The following is an 18,432-nucleotide window of genomic DNA, read 5'->3' as shown; positions in this document are numbered from 1 at the left end:
TTAGCCAGTATAAAACATTAACATATGGATGGTTTTAACTATTTTTATTATTATTCCTGCGTTTATTCAGATTTATGCTTAAACCGATAAATTTTATTGAAATACATACGGTACCATTACACATACATATTTGTAGATTAATTTCAATTACTAATAAATCAGTCTATAATTAAAATATATGTTCGCTTAATGATTTCACGTGTGTGTGAGTGTTGTTGTGTTGCAGTGTTGTTGTTGCAGTTGGTTTTTATTTGTTTGTTGTTTCTTGTGGGGGTAGCTGCTGCTCGATGAGTTCGCAGATGACTCTTAAACGCTATGTACGGCAATTGTGGCAGGTTCCTGGCAAATGAGGAATTTCGAATTTGGAATTGGAAGCCAATCTCGCTAATGCTACTACTATACGACAATAATGTCAAATCAAATTTAAAGGGACAAACAATTGATAAGAACAGGACAATAGAATGTAGGTAACTCCAAGTACATTTAAACAAAACAAGTTGGACGAAACGAAACCACAAATGTAAACATAATAGAAGGCAAACTCAACTCAAGCGCTGGGCCAATATTAACATAATCCATCTTATCTGAATTCCAGTTAAACAAATTACAATTTAATCAATATAAAGCTCTGTTTTCATAAACGTTCTCTCGGATTCACACGACGCGGAACAAGGTATTTGCATCTGCAACTGTATATAATCTGCTGTTTATATAATACGTAATCATAATATTATCATTAATTCAATCGACTCTCGCCAAATGGATAATCGTAATAAAAACTAAGAAGCGAAATTATTCTACGGTGGAAAACGAATTTTGGCTATGAAGCAACGTAATTTAAAGAAGGGTATTATTAACAATACACACTCACAGCCACAGCCACACCCCAACCACCCTTCTACCCTTCCTCTCCTTTTTCACTTTCCTCCTTAATTGTTTTGTGTGTTCAGTGTTTAGTGTTTAGTGTGTGTATATGGTGTGTATGGTGAGTGTGGTGTATGTGAGCAGCTGCATTTTGTTGGCAAGGCAATCAACATTACGTTGCGGACTTTCACATCCGCGGTATCTGTCTGTGTGTGTTTTTGTGTGTTTAGATGAGTTTGCAATGAAATCTCGCTTGAAGCTGTATACTAGCTGCCTCGACCTTGGCCCTTCTCTGCCTGGATCCAAACGCGCAAGCGAAGCCCGGATCGGAAGTGCCCCACCGGCTCCTATGAGCACTTGACACATGCCCCCTCCACGTCAAAGTCCAGGACCATGAGCTTGGTTTCCTCCGTTCCGTTGCGGGAGCCAACGGCACAAATGAGTTTGGTGTCGTTTGCCCTGAAAATACCATGCAATCATTATCATTTAATTTGCAATAAGCGGATTTTGTCTTATCCAGGACATACCTAATCCGCCACACAACTCCGCCGGATCCACCAGAGTCCAGGGCCACAAGGTTACGTATAAAGTCGCCCGTCTTAACGTCCCACAATTTTACAGTGCCATCGTCGGAACTGGTCACCACAAATCGGGAGTTAAACTGCAGGCAGGTGACCGCAGACTGATGCTTATTTGGACCTAAAAGGCATTAGAAGACGAGATGAGATTAGTAATGGTTCTACAAAGTCTGTTTACCAAACATTTAAATGGGTTTTATAACATAATAGTCATCCTAGACGGGCGCAAGACCTTAGATGCCAATTATCTTAGTTAGAAGTTAGCTTTTAGCTTAAAACCAGAAGACCATATAAATAATATGCAAAAACAAATAAATAAACGTGTACGATAAGGTAATATGAGGTATTTGATCTATTTAAATATAGCTATCTTTATATAAATAAATAAATAACATGATAGTACGATTTAATGTGAGGTATTTAAATACATTGGTGTAATCATAAATGTAGTAAAATAAATCACAGCTCTTGAATCATTTAAAAAGTCCAAATAAAAGGACAGGGTCATAACAATGGATGTAGTATACGAATGGTTAATTATAAACCAAAATCAGTTAGTTCTCGACTCACCCGACAGCGTTTGCAGACATTGTCCGGTTGTGATGTCCCACACCTTGACTGTGGAATCGGCGTTGCCCGAGACGAGAATGTTCTGACGCAGTTCCATGCCGGAGGTCAAACTTTGATGACCCATCAGGGTGTGCTTGCAATTGCCCGTCTCCACGTCCCACACGCGAATGGAAGTGTCCAATGAGCCGGAGACCACATGTAGGCCATCAAACTAAATGTTTTACAAATTGATTAATACACAAACCCTCTAAATATGATTTTCAAGCTTACCTGCAACGAATAGACGCGGTTCGTGTGTCCCTGCAGCGTGTGTAGGCATTCCTGCCGCTCCGGATGCCAGATCTTGACCATGTAATCATATGCTCCGGACACAATCAGCTTGCCATCGTACTGGACACAGCGCACTGCGGCCAAATGGCCAACCAGGACGTGCAGACAGGAACCCTGTTCGATGTCCCAGACCCGCAAAGTTGCATCTCGCGAGCCACTGACCACCCTGCAAAGTCGTTCAATGAAAATTAGCATACGTTAGTGGAAGCATAGGTGTCTCTACTCACTTGCTGCCATGAAGATGCATGCACCGCACAGTGGACGTGTGCCCCTGAAGCGTGTGCACACAAGCGCCACTGTCCATGTCCCAGACTTTAAGTGTGCGATCCGTGCTGCCCGAGATGATGATGTTGCCGGACATTTGGGAAGACCAAACGCCACCGGTGTGACCCACCAAGGTGCGCAGACACTAAGTAAACAAATAAATTTAGTATTTAAGAGGGATTAAGACTGATTGAGACATACCTTTCCATTCACCGCTGACCACACTTTGAGCGTATTGTCATCGGAGCCGGACACGATGCGATTGCCGGAGAACTGCAGGCACGTGATCACATGATCGTCGTGGCCTTTAAGAACCTTGGGCTTGCGCACCGGTCGCGACCGCCAGTTCATCTCGATGATGTGCTGGCGCATGTAGGCGGCCTTCCAAGGCGACGCAATGGGCGGCATGTTGCCATCACGTCCTCGCTTCGGACGATCGCTTCGTGGCTCGGCTAGGATCTGGGCCTTGCGGCACTTCTCCTTCCACAACAAGTTGTCGTCGCACAGGAAACGCCAGCTGCGACAGGTCTGGGCGGCCCTCAGCAAGTCCTTGGGCTCCAAATAGGAGAGCACAAAGAGGGCCAGTTCCCGTGGCAGCAGGGAGATGAAGTCACGCTGGAACTGCGGCTCAATCACCTTCATCATGTGGCGCACCTGCGAGGGATCGCAGTGATCGATCAGGCGGTCCACGGCCAGCAATCGCTCAACGTGGGACCAGCGCTGAAACTGGGCCAACCAGTGCTGCAGCTCTGGCGGCGGATTGTCACGGGTCGGAACGGAACGAGGCGTGCGACGGCCCAAGCCCGATCCCGGCGAGGCGTTGGCCAGGTGGGAAGAGGGCGTCAGCGACAGAACTGCCGTGGGAACGCCCGAGTGTTGCGAGGATCGCGGCGTGGAGGCAAAGTCGTAGGCAATCCGCTTGCGGCAGTTGTCGCTTACTCCCGAGCCCGGTCCGCACACTCCGCCGCTGGACGAGATGGTCAGCGAGTAGTCACCGCCATCGAGCAGACGGCCCTCGTTGTACTTCCGCTTGCGCTGCTGCGAAATGAGCGAGCTGGGATTGGTCAGCGAGCATTCGGCAAAGCCAGTGGCAGATGCGGCAGTGGAGAGTGACAGGGAGATGGGCTCATCCATGGGGTCCATGACGTCGAGGTCGAAGGTTTCGCTGAGACTGGCATTGCTGCCGCCGTAGCTGCTGGCGTTGCCATTCTGGCACGTGCAAATCTCCTCCAGATCGGAGCAATTGTTCTCCTCATCGCAATTGGCCCACGGCTCCTCGGCACTAAAGTCGCCGGGCTCGACCAGGCCGCCGCCGTCTCCGCCGGCAGCTCCCTCCTCCACCAACACCTCGAGGTGGGCCACATCGCTGGAACCGTTGCGACGCTGCCGCACTGATGCCGCCGGCTGAGCTGCTCCCGCTCCGCTGGCAGCTGGAGGATTGCTGCGGGCCAGGAAACGCTCCTGGGTCTGGGCGCTGGCGTTCACCTGGCGCGTTGTCTTCGTCGTCGATGCAGTGGCATACTGACAACGATTGGAGTTGGACGCTCCAGCGCCGACGCTGGCGGAGGAGGTGGAGGTGGAAGCCGATGTCGATGCCTGAGAGTCACCCAAGCAAGCGGCTCCGGCGGAACAGGCCGCCGTGGGATTAAGGGCGGTGGTGCGACTGCAACCACCTTCCTGAGAGGTCTGCGATCCCACCGAGCTGTAAGATACGGATGCAGTCACGTTCTCATCCGGCTCCTGGCAGCTACCGCTGGATGTCGATCCGGATCCGGAGGTGGTCGGAGCCAGGCCTGGGTAATCATTCGAGTTGGTGTTGGTGTACACATCCGTGCGGGCTGCACCGGTACAGCTGGTCGACGACTCTGTGGATTTGGATGTGGAACTGGAGCTGCTCCTGTGCTGGCTGCAGCTGGAGACGCCTAGCGTGGAGCCCAGATTCAGTTTGGCAGTGGACTTGCTTAGCCGGCTGTTGGTGTACTTGCGACTGCTCGTGGGAGTCGTCGACAGATCCTTGTAGGTGTACTTGCTGTCCGAGGAGACGGTGCGCCCATTGCTGCTGCTGCTGGGCCAATCGTCGCTGTTGGCCGTGCCTGATCCATTGGACACCCTGCTGCCTCCGGCCATGGACTTGATCAGACTTAGATTCAGTTTGTTCTGGCTCATCATGGAGCTGGTGCGCAGGATGATGTCGCCCGTCAGCCGCTGCTCCGTCTCGAAGTCGCGCCGCTCGATCAGATCCATGGACTCGATGTCTGCCTTGGTCAAGGAGGAGCTGGAGTTTGAGCTGGAGTTGGATGTGGAGGCCTCCTCTGGGGCGGCGGCGTTGGCAGAAGCCGCCGGCGAGGGATTCGAAACGGCCGCATTGGCCGTGAGGCTCATCTGCTTCAGGCGCACGGACATGAGGCGGTCGTGCAGGGAGGAACAAGTGGCCGCATCGTCGCCCTCAAATGGATGGTCGTCCACGGCGGTGCCAGGCTCTGACTTGATACCTCTTACCAAAGCCAGGTTCTCCGCCTGTTCCTCATCGCCCAGCAAAAACTCATCGCTTAATCTTTTAGGCTTGCCTGTGAGCTCCGACTGGGATCCGGTTATGATCACCTGGCCGGGATGCGGCTGGGCCTCCTCCACGACGGGCGTCTCCAGGAAGATCTTGGATCCATCGGCCGCCATAATGGTGCCGTCGGCCAAAGCTAATTGTGATGTGTTGAGGCAGTCAATGGCGGCTACTCCAATATTCACCACGTCCTCGTCATCGTCCTCGATCAACTCCTCTTCATCCTCGTCCTCCGGCTCTGGATCGTCCTCGTCGTCATCGTCGTTTATCAGACAGACAACCGGAGGATCCTCATTATCCTCGTTAAAGAAACCCTGACGACTGTGTTCCGAGGAGGCAGGATGGCCCAATGGATGGCCACCGTTCAAGGTGTCCGTGGAGGAGCTGTCTTCGGCAGCCACCACGCCCATGGTGGACGCCGCCCCCGCACTGGTGGGCAGTGAGTTGGAAGAGCTAATCTCAAAGGTGCTGGACTCGTCGTCCAGAACTACGGCAAAGCCATGCTGTGAGTTTGACGACACACACACGTCCTCCACATCCTCCCGCAGCGTTGACATAGATACAAAGGCTTCTCCGCCGGCTCCTGGTGATCCCGTTGCTGGTGATTCCGCTACTGTTGATCCTGCTTTCCGGCTGGTTGAGGCCTGACTCTTGACCCACGTGGAGGTGGAGCTGGTGACTGCTGACTGAGTACGCTCCCCTGCACTGGCCACAAATTCACTGCTAGCAGCTGGGCATCCTCTTTCCATAATACTTTTCAGGCATCAAAAGTGGACAGCACGCTCTCCTGGAAGGATAATTTATTTGGAATTGAGTTTTCTCTTGGGGAATAAACTAATTGCGAAGGCACTCTTCTGAAAAAGTGAACGATTTGGAAATGACTAATGGAAGTTTGGAGCTAAGGTTCCTGGGAAGTTGAACAATTTTGGAGAGAGTAAATAGAAGTTTGAAACAAACGCTTATCTTAAAGATTTGGGTAGAAGTGATTGAAGCGCTGGAATTAAGAACAGATGCTACTTGGCTTCCAAAAACAGAGGGAATACAATTTTTCACCACTTACAACGAACGATCCTTTTGTGCCCTGAGAATCAAAGATGATCCGAAATTCCCACGCAACAAGCGCAAACTGATGGTTGCAAAAAAAAAACCGAAGCAATGAAAAGCAGTGGGAAAAATTTGTTGTAAGCAGCCGCCTCTGCCGACGTCGTTGGAACTCGAAAAAGGAAATCACAAAAGTGCATCGGATCGGCGGAAGAGGCTAAAACGGCGCGAAGTAGAATGGGAAAAAGAAGACGAAACGGGTATTACAACAAAAACAAGACTGGAAAGAGAGACAGCAGGCACCAAAAAGGTATTGCGGAGAGATGAGGAGAGAAAAGAGCAGAGATGACGAGAGCGAGAAGTAACGGACGTAAGAAGAAGAAGCACCAAAGATACACAGCAGCCGCACCACCAACAACAACAAAGAAAACAACAACAACATCACGTACACCTTGCAATTCAAGCCGCTATCTTTTCCCTCCGCTTTTGACTGGATTGCAGAGATGATCAGCACGGGATGCAGTCACTGTGACCGAGAATAGCTGTCACTCAACTTTAAAGAAAAAAACAATTTGGCTGACTGATCCGCAGAAAAATCATAATCAAGATCTCTAACATTTTAATAATAGTCACCAAAATGAGTCACATCTTTTGGCATTTAAAAAAAATACATGGCTCATCATCATCAAGAACATTGACCAAAAACGTGATATTTTTTGATTAACTTTTTTAAGTGTGTAATACGCTTTTTATCATTTGTGTTTAGTCACATTTTAAAGTTGGTTAGTAAGCACTTTTATAGGAATCCCACCGAAGCTAGTGATAGTTAAACAAAATTGTACTGGTTTAATAATTACAGTGATCGAAGTCTAGAATAGAGCGCATTTCTATCTTTAATTGGACACCCTATGCTGCTTTTAAGTATTTCACGATTTTATAAATACAAGAAGCATGTTACTTCTATTCCTGCAATTCACCACTGCTTTATCATTACTAACTAAACAAAAAGTCAATATCTGAAATAAATATAAAAGTATAAAGTGCATTCGAGTCACTGATCCTTGCCAGCTTGAAGTCACAGTGACTGGAAAATCGAAGCTGCGCATCTCTGATGCTTGACAGCAGCTTGACTGGCCATCACATCCTACCAACACACACACACGCACCCGAGAGAAAAAGGGATCGCTGCAGGCAGAGATTGGAAGAATCCAGGGACGAGAAGGAGGATGAAAGAAGGCGGAGATCAGCCATTGCAGCGCAGCATCCACAGAACAAAAGGGGCGAGATCACAAAGGAATTTTCAGCGCTCCTGCTGTTGCATCACTGGCGAAACAGATCAGATGTGCAGGCATTTCTCCCGAACATTTTCTTTTATTCTCTTCCAACCCTGCCCCCTCCCCTTGCCAATGGCCCTTGGCTGTTGACCTCCCGAAAAAAACGTTTTTTTAGGGTCTTTTCGGTTCTCCGCTTTCACACCGTATAGAAATACGCGTTTACCTGTGCCAAAGGACAATCGGTGATGCGCTCAGGAACATATTTTCTTCCTGTGGAAGGGGATTTTAACCACGGGTGTGGAGTCGTCATAATCGTTGCATACACACACACAGAGATAATAAGCAGAGACCTGTGGTCCCCCAAAAATAGATTACTTTCGTTGCAAATTCAGAGCAGAAATACGCGTTCCTTGTGGATTTCCTAACCCCACTTTTCTGCACCTGCAAATGCAACGGATGGAAATGGAGATGGAGGGATAGCCCCATAATTCGTGGAGGAAACAACAAAAGAAAAATGTGGACATTGTTGTACACACAGGCAGAGCCACACACACACTCACATACTGCGACAGCAAAAGTTTAAATGCGCGTGGTTCCTTCCATATTGTTTATAAACCTTTTTTAGGTAGCTTAAATTTAGAGGGGCCCTTGCAAACACACCTTGGTTTTAGGGGCACAATCTGTTTTTAATTATTTAACTACATAAACGCATGTAAAACTTTTTGCGTTTGGGCCCACTCTCACTCACACAGGCGCACACACAGGCGCAGCACACACGTTCAATCGAATTTTTCACATACGTTTTGGGGCCTTTGCTCCTCGGAGAATTGCGAACTTTTCCTTTTTACGGCTTGTTTCTCACTCGATCTATCTAATTATAAAGTCTTTAGATACGGGAATATGCATGCAAATTGCGGATTTGGACAGATTTTGGACCCGAAAAAAAAACTAATGCGGATCCAGTGTGACCGCCGCTCGACCGTTCAAATATACCACAGGAATTTAAAGTCGGGGTTAGAGATGTGCGTGTTTTTTAAATGGAATAAAAACAAATTAAATAGATATAAAACTGGGAGTTAATAGCTTTGAATTGTTCTTTAAATAATTGGGAATTTGTCAAATAGTGCCAGCTATTCACACAAATATAATCTTGTGATTGAAGAGTAAGTGTTAAAATAAATAGTTGAATATTTATAAAGGCCTTGTTGAATTGTTATATTAACAAATGATACGTAAAATGTTAAGAAATGACACTTCAAAATTTTATTTATAACTATATTCATAGCAACATTGTTTATATTAAAATAAATTAATATAAAGTTCTCAAACAAATGATAAAAATATATGTTGTTTTTATTTTTCACAAAACTATTTCAATTTGTTAATGAACAGAGGGGGGTGTGGTAGCACTAGCATTTCCGTCCACACAATGTTTTGGTCACACAGGCACACATAAATTGCAATTTTCGAATTTCGACGGTCGCAATGAGTGGGGCTCTCGGAGATGTGGTTTCGGAATATCTGGAGCGGGGCTTGGTGCTGGTCATCGCGGACCTGCTCAGCCTGATCACGGTCTCGTCCTGTCTGGTGATCAAGGTGCCGCAGATAAATACGATACGGGCCAACGAGTCCTCGAAAGGTAAGAGTACCAGTACCAGAACCACCCACACAAATCCCTAACCCGTCCGCCCACTCATGATCTCAATCTCTGTGACTCTGGATCAGGCATTAGCGTTTTGGGACTGTGTCTGGAGCTCTTTAGCTACACCGTGATGCTGTCCTACAACTACACCAGTGGCTATGACTTCCTCTCGTACATGGAGTATCCTGTTCTGCTTCTGCAGGAGTACGCCTTGATCTACTATGCCTTTAAGTACCAGGATCTGCTGGGCAGGAGGACGCAGCTGGTGGCGGTACTATATAGTATAGTGGCCACTCTCATCTACCTGAAGCTCTTTCCCGTTATCATCCTTACGTTCCTGGTGGTGAGTAAGACGGCAAAGATATCACCTGGCCATTGATTAGGGCATTCTTGCCCAGATAACAACTCCGACGTAATTCAAACCCGTTTGACACTCACTTCTCCAATTAACTAATTATGTTTCCGGCAAACGGGTTTGCTTTGATTTATAATTTGTTTTAGTTTTTAACTGGGCAGCATCTTTGCTCAAGGTCATCATTGTTTGTTGTATAATATTTGAGCAGCTATTAATACCCTCGCCACTCGGGCAATTGATATATATCTTGGTATTTATTTAAATATTTGCCTTTCTCTTTAGCCTTTCTGCACGCCCATTGGAGCCACGAGTAAGGTGCTCCAGCTGCTGGCCATTCTGAGGACTAAAGATGCCAGTTCCGTCAGTAGAACCACTTGGGCTCTCTCCGCCTTCACCAACATGAGTGAGATCACAACGTGCATTCACGTTTAAGGTCACCAATTAACCCCTACTTTTCTTGCAGCTCGAATCTACACGGTCTTCTTCCAATCTCACGACTGGATGCTGCTGTCCAACTTCCTGATTTCAACGTTCCTTAGCGCATCCGTTTTTGGAGCCGCCTGTTTCTACAAGAAGAAGGCCAAGGCGGAATAGTTGCCCACCATGATAAGAAGAGCTCAACACAGACAAACATTGTGCTGGCTGGAAATGCTTATCAGTCATTGTTTTAATTTAATATGCTTATCTGTTTAAATTGATATTACAAATTCTTGTTTGAATCGATAGATGTCAATCGTTTAACTGTCCGCGTAGAAAGCCACCACGATGGCGAACACAACTGTGAGGATTGATACTGCATAGATGGCCGTTCGCTGCCAGTTGATCTTTGACTTGGCCGGACCCACATCTACGGTCTTGCGCTCCTTGTGCTTGCGCTTGCCGAACTTCGCCTCGAATTTCTCGAGCTCCAAACGGTTTCGCTCCTCCTCGTCGCGACGCTTCTGCTCCAGATGCTGTTGCTCAGCCGCCTGGGCACGGGATTGCTCCGCTTTGCAGTTGAAGTCGCACTCCAAGGATGTCTGACCAGCACGATGCTTGTCGCAGGCAATCTCCTGCTTGAGTCGCTTACAGACGCAGAATATGCGAACCTTCTTGCGGCACAGTTCGGGATTAGGACATTTGCTCGAGTGACAAATGGCTGTGCAGCGATGTCCACAGGGATACTGGAAAAGTAGTGGGAATTAATTGAACTAGATATCCTTTATCCAATATCCATATTACTCACATTCTTTAAGCATCGATTTCCGCAGCTGCGTAGCTTTTCCCTGCGTTCAATAATCTCCTGGACAGTGCCCGTCTCATCGAAATACTCGCTGCACTTGTAAACCAACTGATTGAGTCCACAGTGGCACTTGCTCTTGATCACAAAGTTGCAGGGCGCACATGGCGGTGGATGACAGCCCTTGGGACAGGCATGAACACAACCGTTGGGGCGAGGAACGGAGCAACCCTCCTCGCAATTGGCACATCCAGCTTGCTGTGACATGTCCTTGGGCAGCTGCACGGAATGACAAACCAAGGAGCACTTGTGATTGCCGCACTTAAGCTGACGCGCACACTTTCGCTGGCAGGAGCTAGGCTTGGAGTTCCAGCACGGCCAGGTGGCCACTTCATGTCCTCCGATGCAGGTGACAATGACGCCTTCCTCGCAGCGGGGATGGGGTAATGCTTTATATTCATACTGTAAAAAAAAATTGAGAAAAATTTGAATATATGCATGTAGTGTTTTGAATAAGGAGCTCACCTTTTTGGCCTGTGGCCTAGCCTCTTTGGGTTTGTTGACTCGAACTGCCTCATGGCAGCGAGCCTTGCAGATGTGTCCACACTTGCTGGTGTCATTGGGAAGACCACACACTTGGCCGCAAGGTTGACACTCACCTTTGTGGCAGCGATGTTTTATAGCGTGATGACATTTGGCAGTAATGCTTTGGGAGATTGAGTTAATATTTAATCAAAACAAATAAGAAAAGTAACACCAACCGACAGAGTTCCAGGCACACGATGCGTGCACTTCTCTCTCTACCACAAGGAACACTTCTCCTAGTTTTTCCGCAGCGACAGTTTATCTGGGATTCCAGTTTGCAAGGATAGCAAGGACCGTTGTGGCACACGGACTGACACTTGTGCTTGTTGCAGCTCAGCTGCTTGCCACAAATCTTCTCGCAGGGTGGACACTGGTCACCACAGCACTAGAAAATGATAACGATAAATTATTTAACAAATTCAACAATCCTAAATTCATTTAATACCTTTCTATTGCAGGCATGTTTGCCACAATCACGTATCTGCTTGCATTTAGTCTCACAAGTGAACTCCTTGGAGCAGGGCAACTCCTTCTCATGCAGGCCACACCTACATTTCTTTTTGGTTCTTACAGGACACTGTAAAATATAATATTTCAAGAGAATTGTATTGTTTTCTAACTGAAAGTCTTACGGAAATGCAGGGACCACGATGACAACGTTGGGTGCAAGTGTGCTGACCACAGGACAGCAGCTTTTGGCACGTATCGCCACAGGTTTCTTCCGCCTCACTACAGGGTCTTACTTGAGTCTGCACATATTAAGTTTTAAATTAGTAGAGGCTTCCTGGTAGATTAATAAGGCACATACATTCTTGCCACATGGACAACTCCTGACTTGCAAAGGACACTCCCCGTCGCCGCATGATCCTGCATGGCAAACCTTTTCACAAATATGCAAACCACAAGTAAAAGCAGCTCCACATACCTGTGAGAAATCAAAGGTTAAACAATTTTCTTTTGATTATATGGGTATTCCTTACATTCTGACATTTCCACTTGCGATCGGAGCAGTTGACCATCTTGGATTCCCGCTGACACTCGCAAGGCTGCATGCTCTTGCTGGTGCATGGGGGACATTGGCCTGGTCGATGACACTCCTGATTACACTTGTGCTTGCCACAGGCCAGCAGATCCTTGCACTAATGATGAAGATGGGTTTATTGGTGAGTCGGATTATAATAATATACTTAATATTACCGCTTGCTGGCACTTCCACTGTTTGTCAATGCACCTCATAGACCTGGGACTGGATTTTCCGCACAAACAGGAGACCTGCGCCTGCTGGGCACAGGGCGGGCATGGGCCCGGATGACACAGAAGCTTGCAATCGTGCCCACACTTGGGCTGCAGCAACTTTCCGCAGATCTCGCCGCAGGAATGGGGCACCAGGAAGGGCTGATTCTGGGGGTTCGCCTCCTTGCCGCAGAAGCAGTTGTACTGCGTTGGCTTCTCCGCCGGCTGGTAGTCCCTGCGGCACTGGGGACAGCACCAGTGCAGAGATTTCTGGCGCTTGGGCGGCACAAACTCGCCCAGGTGATTGTAGTGCCCCTGGCTGGCCTGGCCATTCTGCTGCTCCGCCGCCTTCACCTTCATCTGCATCATGCTGTCATTGGCCCACCGCTGGATGCAGTTCAAGTGGAAGAAGCAATAGCAGCTCTCGCACGACCAGATGGACTCCACCCTTCGGATGCTCCCGATGCAGATGAGGCAAGTGGCTGCTCCGGAGTGTAGGGTGTTCTCCAGGAAAGTGCTGGTCCGAGCCGCATCCTTGGAGCTTCCGGCGCTTTCCGTTGGCCGATAGTTCTTGTACAGCAGTTCTTTATGAATAAAAGAAGGTATAAAGCAAAATAGTTGGTAGCTTTCTTCAATGACACGTCACGAGCAGCGGTAGATTTACCCAAAATATGCTGCTCATCCAGGTCGCCTTCGTCCTCGGAGCTGGAGGCATAGGTGTCCACCAGTTTCTGTGCTGCAGCCAGATTTTTTGCTTGCGCTTTATTGAACTTTTCCATTTTTAAGCCGGCGTTTTTGTCTATCAACTGGGAATAAAATCTTGAGGGTAGAACCAGGGATGGAGAGCACTGTGATAAGAACAATTAGGGGAACCAGTTCCAATTGGAACTGAAACAATTGAACTACTTCATTATGGAAACTTAAATTATTCAATTGGAAACGACAATTAAAATAAAAAAACTGCAAAAATTTATGCTTCTTGCATTTTTAAATTGTCAAAGTTACCTAGGCAATATGTAATACGAAAATTCATGACAATCCTACGGAAAGACAAAAAAGAAATCCTTTGTTATTTATGTCAATTTGACAATTTTGATACCAAAGAGAAGTTATAAATATTTGAAGATATGCAATTGGAGTTATAATTTATAATTTAACTTTTCCAATCAATTACCGTTAAAAACACATACACGCCAGCCCTAATAATCGATGTGAAACATCTGTTTGTGAGTGCGACACCCTGGAACAGCTTTCACATCAATTACAACAAAATAAAATAAAATAAAATAGTTAAATATATATCCAGCGGCAGAAATAGTACATACCGATACCGATTCAAGATGAGTTTCCTCAATTACGTGTTTGGCCCGAATCTCTTCATGGAATACCGGGGCGTGCCGGAGCCGCAGCGCAAGATGTACGAGGCGGGGGCGGTGGAGAAGTTCGGGGAGCAGATTCTATCGACGGTATGTGCACTCCGGTCCCACGGGAAAACGGAAAACTGGAACATATGTTACGTCTTTGCAGCTTTCGGTAATGTGGTCGGTGGGCTACTACACTTCCCCTCTCCTGGTCACCTTTCTCTACCGCCGTGGCTACCTGGTCACCGAATCGATGCCGACGCTGGCCAAGATCACCACCAGCGTGGGCCTCATCGTGATCATCTCCCTGGTGATGCGCGGCCTGGGGCGCAAGCAGTCGCGCTCCTACTCCAACATGATGAAGGCCCTGGTGCGGGCGAAAGCCACCAAGTCGCCGACCGATGCCAACAGCGAGCTGCGCCGCTTTGACATCGAGTTTAACGCCTGGCCCGTGGACTTCGATGTGAAGGCTTTGACTGGGTAAGTAATGGTTACCTTGGAGTGGTTTGGAGTTACTACTTTACCTTTCTAGGGACACCAAGAAGCCCGTGGTCACGGCCAGCAGGCGGGAACCGCTCCAACTGGCCACCTTGCCCTGCGAGGTGATCGCCTACCTGGCCATCAACACTTTTGGGCTCTCCATGATCTATCCGGGTTCTGTCAAGCTGCTCCAGAAATTCATGAGTAAGATAGCTTTATGGGAACTTAAGGACCCCATACATTTCATACATTATTTATCAAGTTTCAACTTATGCGCATTGGCTTTGAAAGTTCATATAAAGCTACACAAATATTAGTCATACTGCTTGTAACGTCTGTAAAAAAATTTAGTCAGATAACCTAAAAACTTGTTTGTCTGGACAATACACACCTAGCTATGAATAACTTTCTTTATCATGAATGTATCTATTGTTTTTCTACAATTTAGTCATTGATTTTCTATTAACATACAAAAATATTATATGTTAAAAAATTATTCATTGTTTTTTGCAGGACCCATGCTGATCTCCGGACGCGCCAAGCTCATCGAGGATGACAATGGAATCCGCTATAAGGTTAAGACCATCGACTCGAACGAAATCGACACGTTGTTTATTGACAACCGCAATGACAACGTGGGAAATGGCAAAACGCTGGTCATTTGCTCCGAAGGCAATGCCGGGTTCTATGAAGTGGGCATAATGGGCACCCCGGTGGCCCTGAAGTACTCCGTTCTGGGTTGGAATCATCCAGGATTTGCCGGCAGCACGGGCACGCCTCATCCGCACCAGGACAAGAACGCCATTGATGCTGTTGTGCAATTTGCCATCAATAATTTGGGCTTCTCCGTGGAGGATATCATTCTGTATGGCTGGAGTATTGGTGGCTTCAGCACATTGTACGCAGCATCCGTTTATCCGGATGTCAAGGGAGTGGTGCTGGACGCCACCTTCGATGATGTGCTGTACTTGGCCATTCCACGAATGCCAGCTGCACTGGCGGGCATTGTCAAGGTAGCCATTCGTAACTACTGCAATTTGAACAATGCCGAACTGGCCAACGAGTTTAACGGACCTATATCCTTTATTCGGCGTACTGAAGATGAGATTATTGCCGAGTAAGTACCTCTTATGCGCCTTTTACGAGTTTCAAATTATGAAAACCTTTTAAATTCGTTCAGGGACAACCACATCGACACCAATCGCGGTAATTTCTTGGTTTTGTCAGTGCTTAAGCACCGGTATCCCAACATTTTTGGGGCTTCGCAGTTGAACAAGGCCAAGGGCCTGCTTTCGAAGCCTCTGGAACCCTACAGTATCCCCACCGCCGATGAGAAGCTATGTATGTCGCGCCTAATCACCTACGCCTCCGACGAGGGCAAGTCCTTCCCCATGAACATTGGAGCCGATTACTCCGACGAGGTGCGCAACCTCATGGCGGTCTTTTTGGTGGGTTCGTTTGGACATCTAGACTAAATAGAAACTAAAACCGCCTACCTTTTTTAGTTGCGCAAGCATTTACGTGACTACAACTCGACGCACTGCACCCAGTTGCCCGGGGAGTTCTTCACCATGCCGTGGGACATACCCACCGAGCAGGGATTCGTGTTCACCTAAGCCCAACCATTCCGGAGGTGATTTACGGCCGTATGCTTAGACTTAGTGAAATGGTTTTTAGTCATTTTTGCATTATTCTGACTGCTTATTAAATTATTCAAACTGGGAACAGCCGGGAAGCTGGTTTAAAACTGGAGTAAAATTGTCTTATATACAAAATAAATGTCACAAGCTAAACTAATTTAGATGCGTTTTGGTGGTAAGTTTCTATTTCATTGTACAACTAAATTGGAGGGGGGAGGCAGTTCAACACTTAATTTCTATGAGTTTTTCTTGGAGCCACCGAAGCCGGAGAAGCCCATGATGGCGGCCATGTCGTCGGGCATGCCGCCCGCCTCGAAATCCGTATCCTCGGCCTTGCGCTTGCGCTCTTTCCGCTTCTCCTTGCGGTGCTCCTTGTAGCGATCCTCCTCCTCCTTCGCCTCGCGCAGCCGGCGCTCTAGCTCGTAGTCCTTCTGCTTCTCCTCCATCTTCTTCTTGTTCTGCTGGAAGCGCTCCTTCACCTGGTCGACGGTGCTGCGCTCCACCTTCATTGACATGCCCAGATTGCGCTGGTGCTTCTTTCCGTTGATGTGGTCCAGGAAGTTGATCGAATCCTTGACCACGCAGTCGCAAACGTTGCAGTAGTAGCCACCGGATTGCGAGGTGGGTGTGTTCTTGTTGATGACGACACTCTTGCCCAGCTTGCTGTCCAGGTCCACCTTGTAGTCGCGTCGCTTCAGGTTCTCCCGCTGCACGGGCTCTGGAAGGGATTGAGAACATTGGATTTGGAGGACTCCAAGGGAAACCCTTTTATCCACTAACCTTCTTCCTTGGGCGCCACCTGGTTGAGCAGCCGCTCCGCCGCCAGCTTCTCGTACTCGTTCTTGTCCCATTTCCTTCGGTGGTCATCAGGTCGCATCGTCATGGTGCCGCTGGGATTTGGATTGCTCTAAAATCTATTGTGTAAAACTAGGGGGAAAATTTGTAAATATTTTTGTTAGAGATGCGGCGGTATGCGCTCGATAGACATCGATACTATCGATTTATTTGGATTTGGGAGAAAATATAAATCATTATCGAGTAATCTAGTTTGATATTGGATAAAATTTGAATTTTAAAGAAACAGTCGAATTTTAACGAGACATTTAAATTGCTCTTGCAAACCTTGCAACCGTTTCGAAAGCGATTTCAAATTTTAAATTCAAATTTATATTTGTTTTTTAAACTCTTTACGGTTTCAAACTAAGCAATTGTTTGTTCACTTTCTTAATAAATTTATTTATAATATATATATAAATATTATCAAGGCTTACAAAAAAAATTGTATTTTTCCAAGTAAGAATCGAACCTGGTTTAAGTTTTGCTTAATAATGATTGTTAGTTTGTTTAACTAAATCTGGATAATCTATGGTCAAGTTACGACATCAGATTTCATTCGGAAAACTTACTCAGTAAGCAGTGGCCATTCAAAAATTAATTTTATAAGCAGTGCTATTTTTGACAAATTTTCCAGCAAGCAGTTTGGCGGGGGATGGCAACCTGCTTTTTGAACCGATTGTTGTCGACAATTCAATGTAAGCAGTTAGCAGTCTAAGGCGATAACTTATTGATTTTTCATATACATCAGCTAGGAAAAACGGAAGGTTTGAAAAGTTCCGTCAAAACCGCAAAAATGGGAGCCGCTTTCTTTCCCGTGCTGTTTTTCACCGCCTTGTGGGGCGGCGTGGGCATCGCCATGCCCATAATGACCCCCAAAGGACCTCATCAGAACCTTATTCGCTGCATCCTGATGCTGGCCGCCGCTTGCTGCTGGCTCTTTTGGCTCTGCTGCTACATGGCCCAGATGAACCCGCTGATTGGACCCAAACTGAAGCGGGATGTGGTGGCCATGATTGGAAGGTCCTGGCACAACGAAATCGTGGCTGGCTAAAATGGATTTTAATTAATTAGTTAACTAAAGTATTCCAGCAAACTAACCAACTAAACTGTTTATATTGTGTTGTAAATAAATTGTGCAAGTACTCAATGTTCTGAACTGTTAGCTGTTTAAAATCCCAAGTTAAAGTATTTACAGTTTGGAAAATGTTTAAGAATATTGTTTACTTTTTGTTGTAAATAAGAAATGAAAATATCTATTTTTTTGGTCAAAAAGGACTTGTTAAGCAATACTGCAAAACTACAATATTGAACAAAATTGTTTACATCATTGATTTATTTATTTGGAATATTTTTGTTTAACCAATTTCTTGTCCAAGTTAAAAATAAAACAAAAATTTAAAAAGGAGAAATATATAATTATGGCCACAACACAAATGTGTTTTATTTTTGTTTTAGAAACCTAAAAACATATTCACCTCGTAATATTTGATTGTAGTCGAAGAGGTTAAGAACAATTTAGTAAAGTATAGGGGATAATTTAAAACAAAAACTTAAAGAAATAATTTCTATTGAGTAAAAACAATTAAGTCCATAAATAAATTT

At 46.5% G+C, this 18,432-nt stretch overlaps 6 protein-coding genes across 9 annotated transcripts; 3 read left to right on the top strand and 3 right to left on the bottom strand.

The window, feature by feature from the left end:
- Positions 1-25: 25 nt before the first annotated feature.
- LOC128259550 (F-box/WD repeat-containing protein 7) lies at positions 26-8,479 on the bottom strand. 4 transcript variants are annotated; one of them, XM_052992003.1, is made up of 7 exons: positions 8,279-8,479; positions 2,808-5,950; positions 2,570-2,751; positions 2,283-2,508; positions 2,013-2,223; positions 1,392-1,563; positions 26-1,323 (listed from the first exon to the last, which is right to left on the bottom strand). In XM_052992003.1, the coding sequence occupies exons 2-7, from the start codon at positions 5,910-5,912 to the stop codon at positions 1,212-1,214; spliced, it is 4,008 nt and encodes a 1,335-aa protein (XP_052847963.1). In that variant the 5' UTR covers positions 5,913-5,950; positions 8,279-8,479; the 3' UTR covers positions 26-1,211. The 4 variants fall into 4 exon arrangements, with proteins under 4 accessions (XP_052847963.1, XP_052847967.1, XP_052847965.1 ...); XM_052992007.1 differs by lacking the exon at positions 8,279-8,479 and adding an exon at positions 8,139-8,260; XM_052992005.1 differs by lacking the exon at positions 8,279-8,479 and adding an exon at positions 8,039-8,161.
- Positions 8,480-8,893: 414 nt separating this feature from the next.
- On the top strand, positions 8,894-10,200 carry LOC128259269 (solute carrier family 66 member 3). Its single transcript, XM_052991562.1, has 4 exons — positions 8,894-9,117; positions 9,204-9,463; positions 9,758-9,878; positions 9,939-10,200. The coding sequence occupies exons 1-4, from the start codon at positions 8,964-8,966 to the stop codon at positions 10,067-10,069; spliced, it is 666 nt and encodes a 221-aa protein (XP_052847522.1). The 5' UTR covers positions 8,894-8,963; the 3' UTR covers positions 10,070-10,200.
- LOC128259268 (NF-X1-type zinc finger protein NFXL1) lies at positions 10,125-13,356 on the bottom strand. The gene is made up of 10 exons (XM_052991561.1): positions 13,177-13,356; positions 12,477-13,096; positions 12,260-12,418; positions 12,088-12,204; positions 11,912-12,028; positions 11,725-11,856; positions 11,456-11,664; positions 11,220-11,400; positions 10,701-11,156; positions 10,125-10,638 (listed from the first exon to the last, which is right to left on the bottom strand). Exons 1-10 carry the CDS (start codon positions 13,289-13,291, stop codon positions 10,213-10,215), a joined length of 2,532 nt encoding a protein of 843 aa, XP_052847521.1. The 5' UTR covers positions 13,292-13,356; the 3' UTR covers positions 10,125-10,212.
- A 313-nt stretch (positions 13,357-13,669) lies between these two features.
- LOC128259282 (phosphatidylserine lipase ABHD16A) lies at positions 13,670-16,150 on the top strand. Its single transcript, XM_052991582.1, has 6 exons — positions 13,670-13,978; positions 14,040-14,353; positions 14,406-14,557; positions 14,867-15,470; positions 15,534-15,801; positions 15,859-16,150. Exons 1-6 carry the CDS (start codon positions 13,853-13,855, stop codon positions 15,967-15,969), a joined length of 1,575 nt encoding a protein of 524 aa, XP_052847542.1. The 5' UTR covers positions 13,670-13,852; the 3' UTR covers positions 15,970-16,150.
- Positions 16,151-16,156: 6 nt separating this feature from the next.
- LOC128259283 (zinc finger matrin-type protein 2) lies at positions 16,157-16,987 on the bottom strand. Its single transcript, XM_052991583.1, has 2 exons — positions 16,774-16,987; positions 16,157-16,711 (listed from the first exon to the last, which is right to left on the bottom strand). The coding sequence occupies exons 1-2, from the start codon at positions 16,874-16,876 to the stop codon at positions 16,230-16,232; spliced, it is 585 nt and encodes a 194-aa protein (XP_052847543.1). The 5' UTR covers positions 16,877-16,987; the 3' UTR covers positions 16,157-16,229.
- A 544-nt stretch (positions 16,988-17,531) lies between these two features.
- LOC128259156 (V-type proton ATPase subunit e 2) lies at positions 17,532-18,262 on the top strand. The gene has a single exon (XM_052991356.1). The coding sequence runs from the start codon at positions 17,624-17,626 to the stop codon at positions 17,879-17,881; it is 258 nt and encodes an 85-aa protein (XP_052847316.1). The 5' UTR covers positions 17,532-17,623; the 3' UTR covers positions 17,882-18,262.
- Positions 18,263-18,432: the final 170 nt, after the last annotated feature.

This window comes from Drosophila gunungcola (assembly GCF_025200985.1).
Source record: "Drosophila gunungcola strain Sukarami chromosome 3L unlocalized genomic scaffold, Dgunungcola_SK_2 000005F, whole genome shotgun sequence".
In the NCBI taxonomy this organism is placed as follows: Eukaryota; Metazoa; Arthropoda; class Insecta; order Diptera; family Drosophilidae; genus Drosophila; species Drosophila gunungcola.
The sequence above is the reverse complement of the archived record's forward strand: the minus strand, read 5'-3'. Positions and strand labels throughout refer to the sequence as shown.

Excerpts from the sequence above, each read along its gene's own strand:
- LOC128259282 (XM_052991582.1), top strand. The coding sequence starts at position 13,853 with ATGAGTTTCCTCAATTACGTGTTTGGCCCGAATCTCTTCATGGAATAC. Across the intron at positions 13,979-14,039 it reads GGGAGCAGATTCTATCGACG|CTTTCGGTAATGTGGTCGGT; the intron begins GTATGTGCACTC and ends ACGTCTTTGCAG. Across the intron at positions 15,471-15,533 it reads GAAGATGAGATTATTGCCGA|GGACAACCACATCGACACCA; the intron begins GTAAGTACCTCT and ends AAATTCGTTCAG.
- LOC128259268 (XM_052991561.1), bottom strand. The coding sequence starts at position 13,291 with ATGGAAAAGTTCAATAAAGCGCAAGCAAAAAATCTGGCTGCAGCACAG. Across the intron at positions 11,857-11,911 it reads ATCGTGGTCCCTGCATTTCC|TGTCCTGTAAGAACCAAAAA; the intron begins GTAAGACTTTCA and ends TATATTTTACAG. Across the intron at positions 10,639-10,700 it reads GAAATCGATGCTTAAAGAAT|TATCCCTGTGGACATCGCTG; the intron begins GTGAGTAATATG and ends CTACTTTTCCAG.
- LOC128259269 (XM_052991562.1), top strand. The coding sequence starts at position 8,964 with ATGAGTGGGGCTCTCGGAGATGTGGTTTCGGAATATCTGGAGCGGGGC. Across the intron at positions 9,464-9,757 it reads TCATCCTTACGTTCCTGGTG|CCTTTCTGCACGCCCATTGG; the intron begins GTGAGTAAGACG and ends CTTTCTCTTTAG. Across the intron at positions 9,879-9,938 it reads CTCCGCCTTCACCAACATGA|CTCGAATCTACACGGTCTTC; the intron begins GTGAGATCACAA and ends CTTTTCTTGCAG.
- LOC128259156 (XM_052991356.1), top strand. The coding sequence starts at position 17,624 with ATGGGAGCCGCTTTCTTTCCCGTGCTGTTTTTCACCGCCTTGTGGGGC.
- LOC128259550 (XM_052992003.1), bottom strand. The coding sequence starts at position 5,912 with ATGGAAAGAGGATGCCCAGCTGCTAGCAGTGAATTTGTGGCCAGTGCA. Across the intron at positions 1,564-2,012 it reads ATGTCTGCAAACGCTGTCGG|GTCCAAATAAGCATCAGTCT; the intron begins GTGAGTCGAGAA and ends AATGCCTTTTAG. Across the intron at positions 1,324-1,391 it reads GGAGTTGTGTGGCGGATTAG|GGCAAACGACACCAAACTCA; the intron begins GTATGTCCTGGA and ends TGGTATTTTCAG.
- LOC128259283 (XM_052991583.1), bottom strand. The coding sequence starts at position 16,876 with ATGACGATGCGACCTGATGACCACCGAAGGAAATGGGACAAGAACGAG. Across the intron at positions 16,712-16,773 it reads GGTGGCGCCCAAGGAAGAAG|AGCCCGTGCAGCGGGAGAAC; the intron begins GTTAGTGGATAA and ends AATCCCTTCCAG.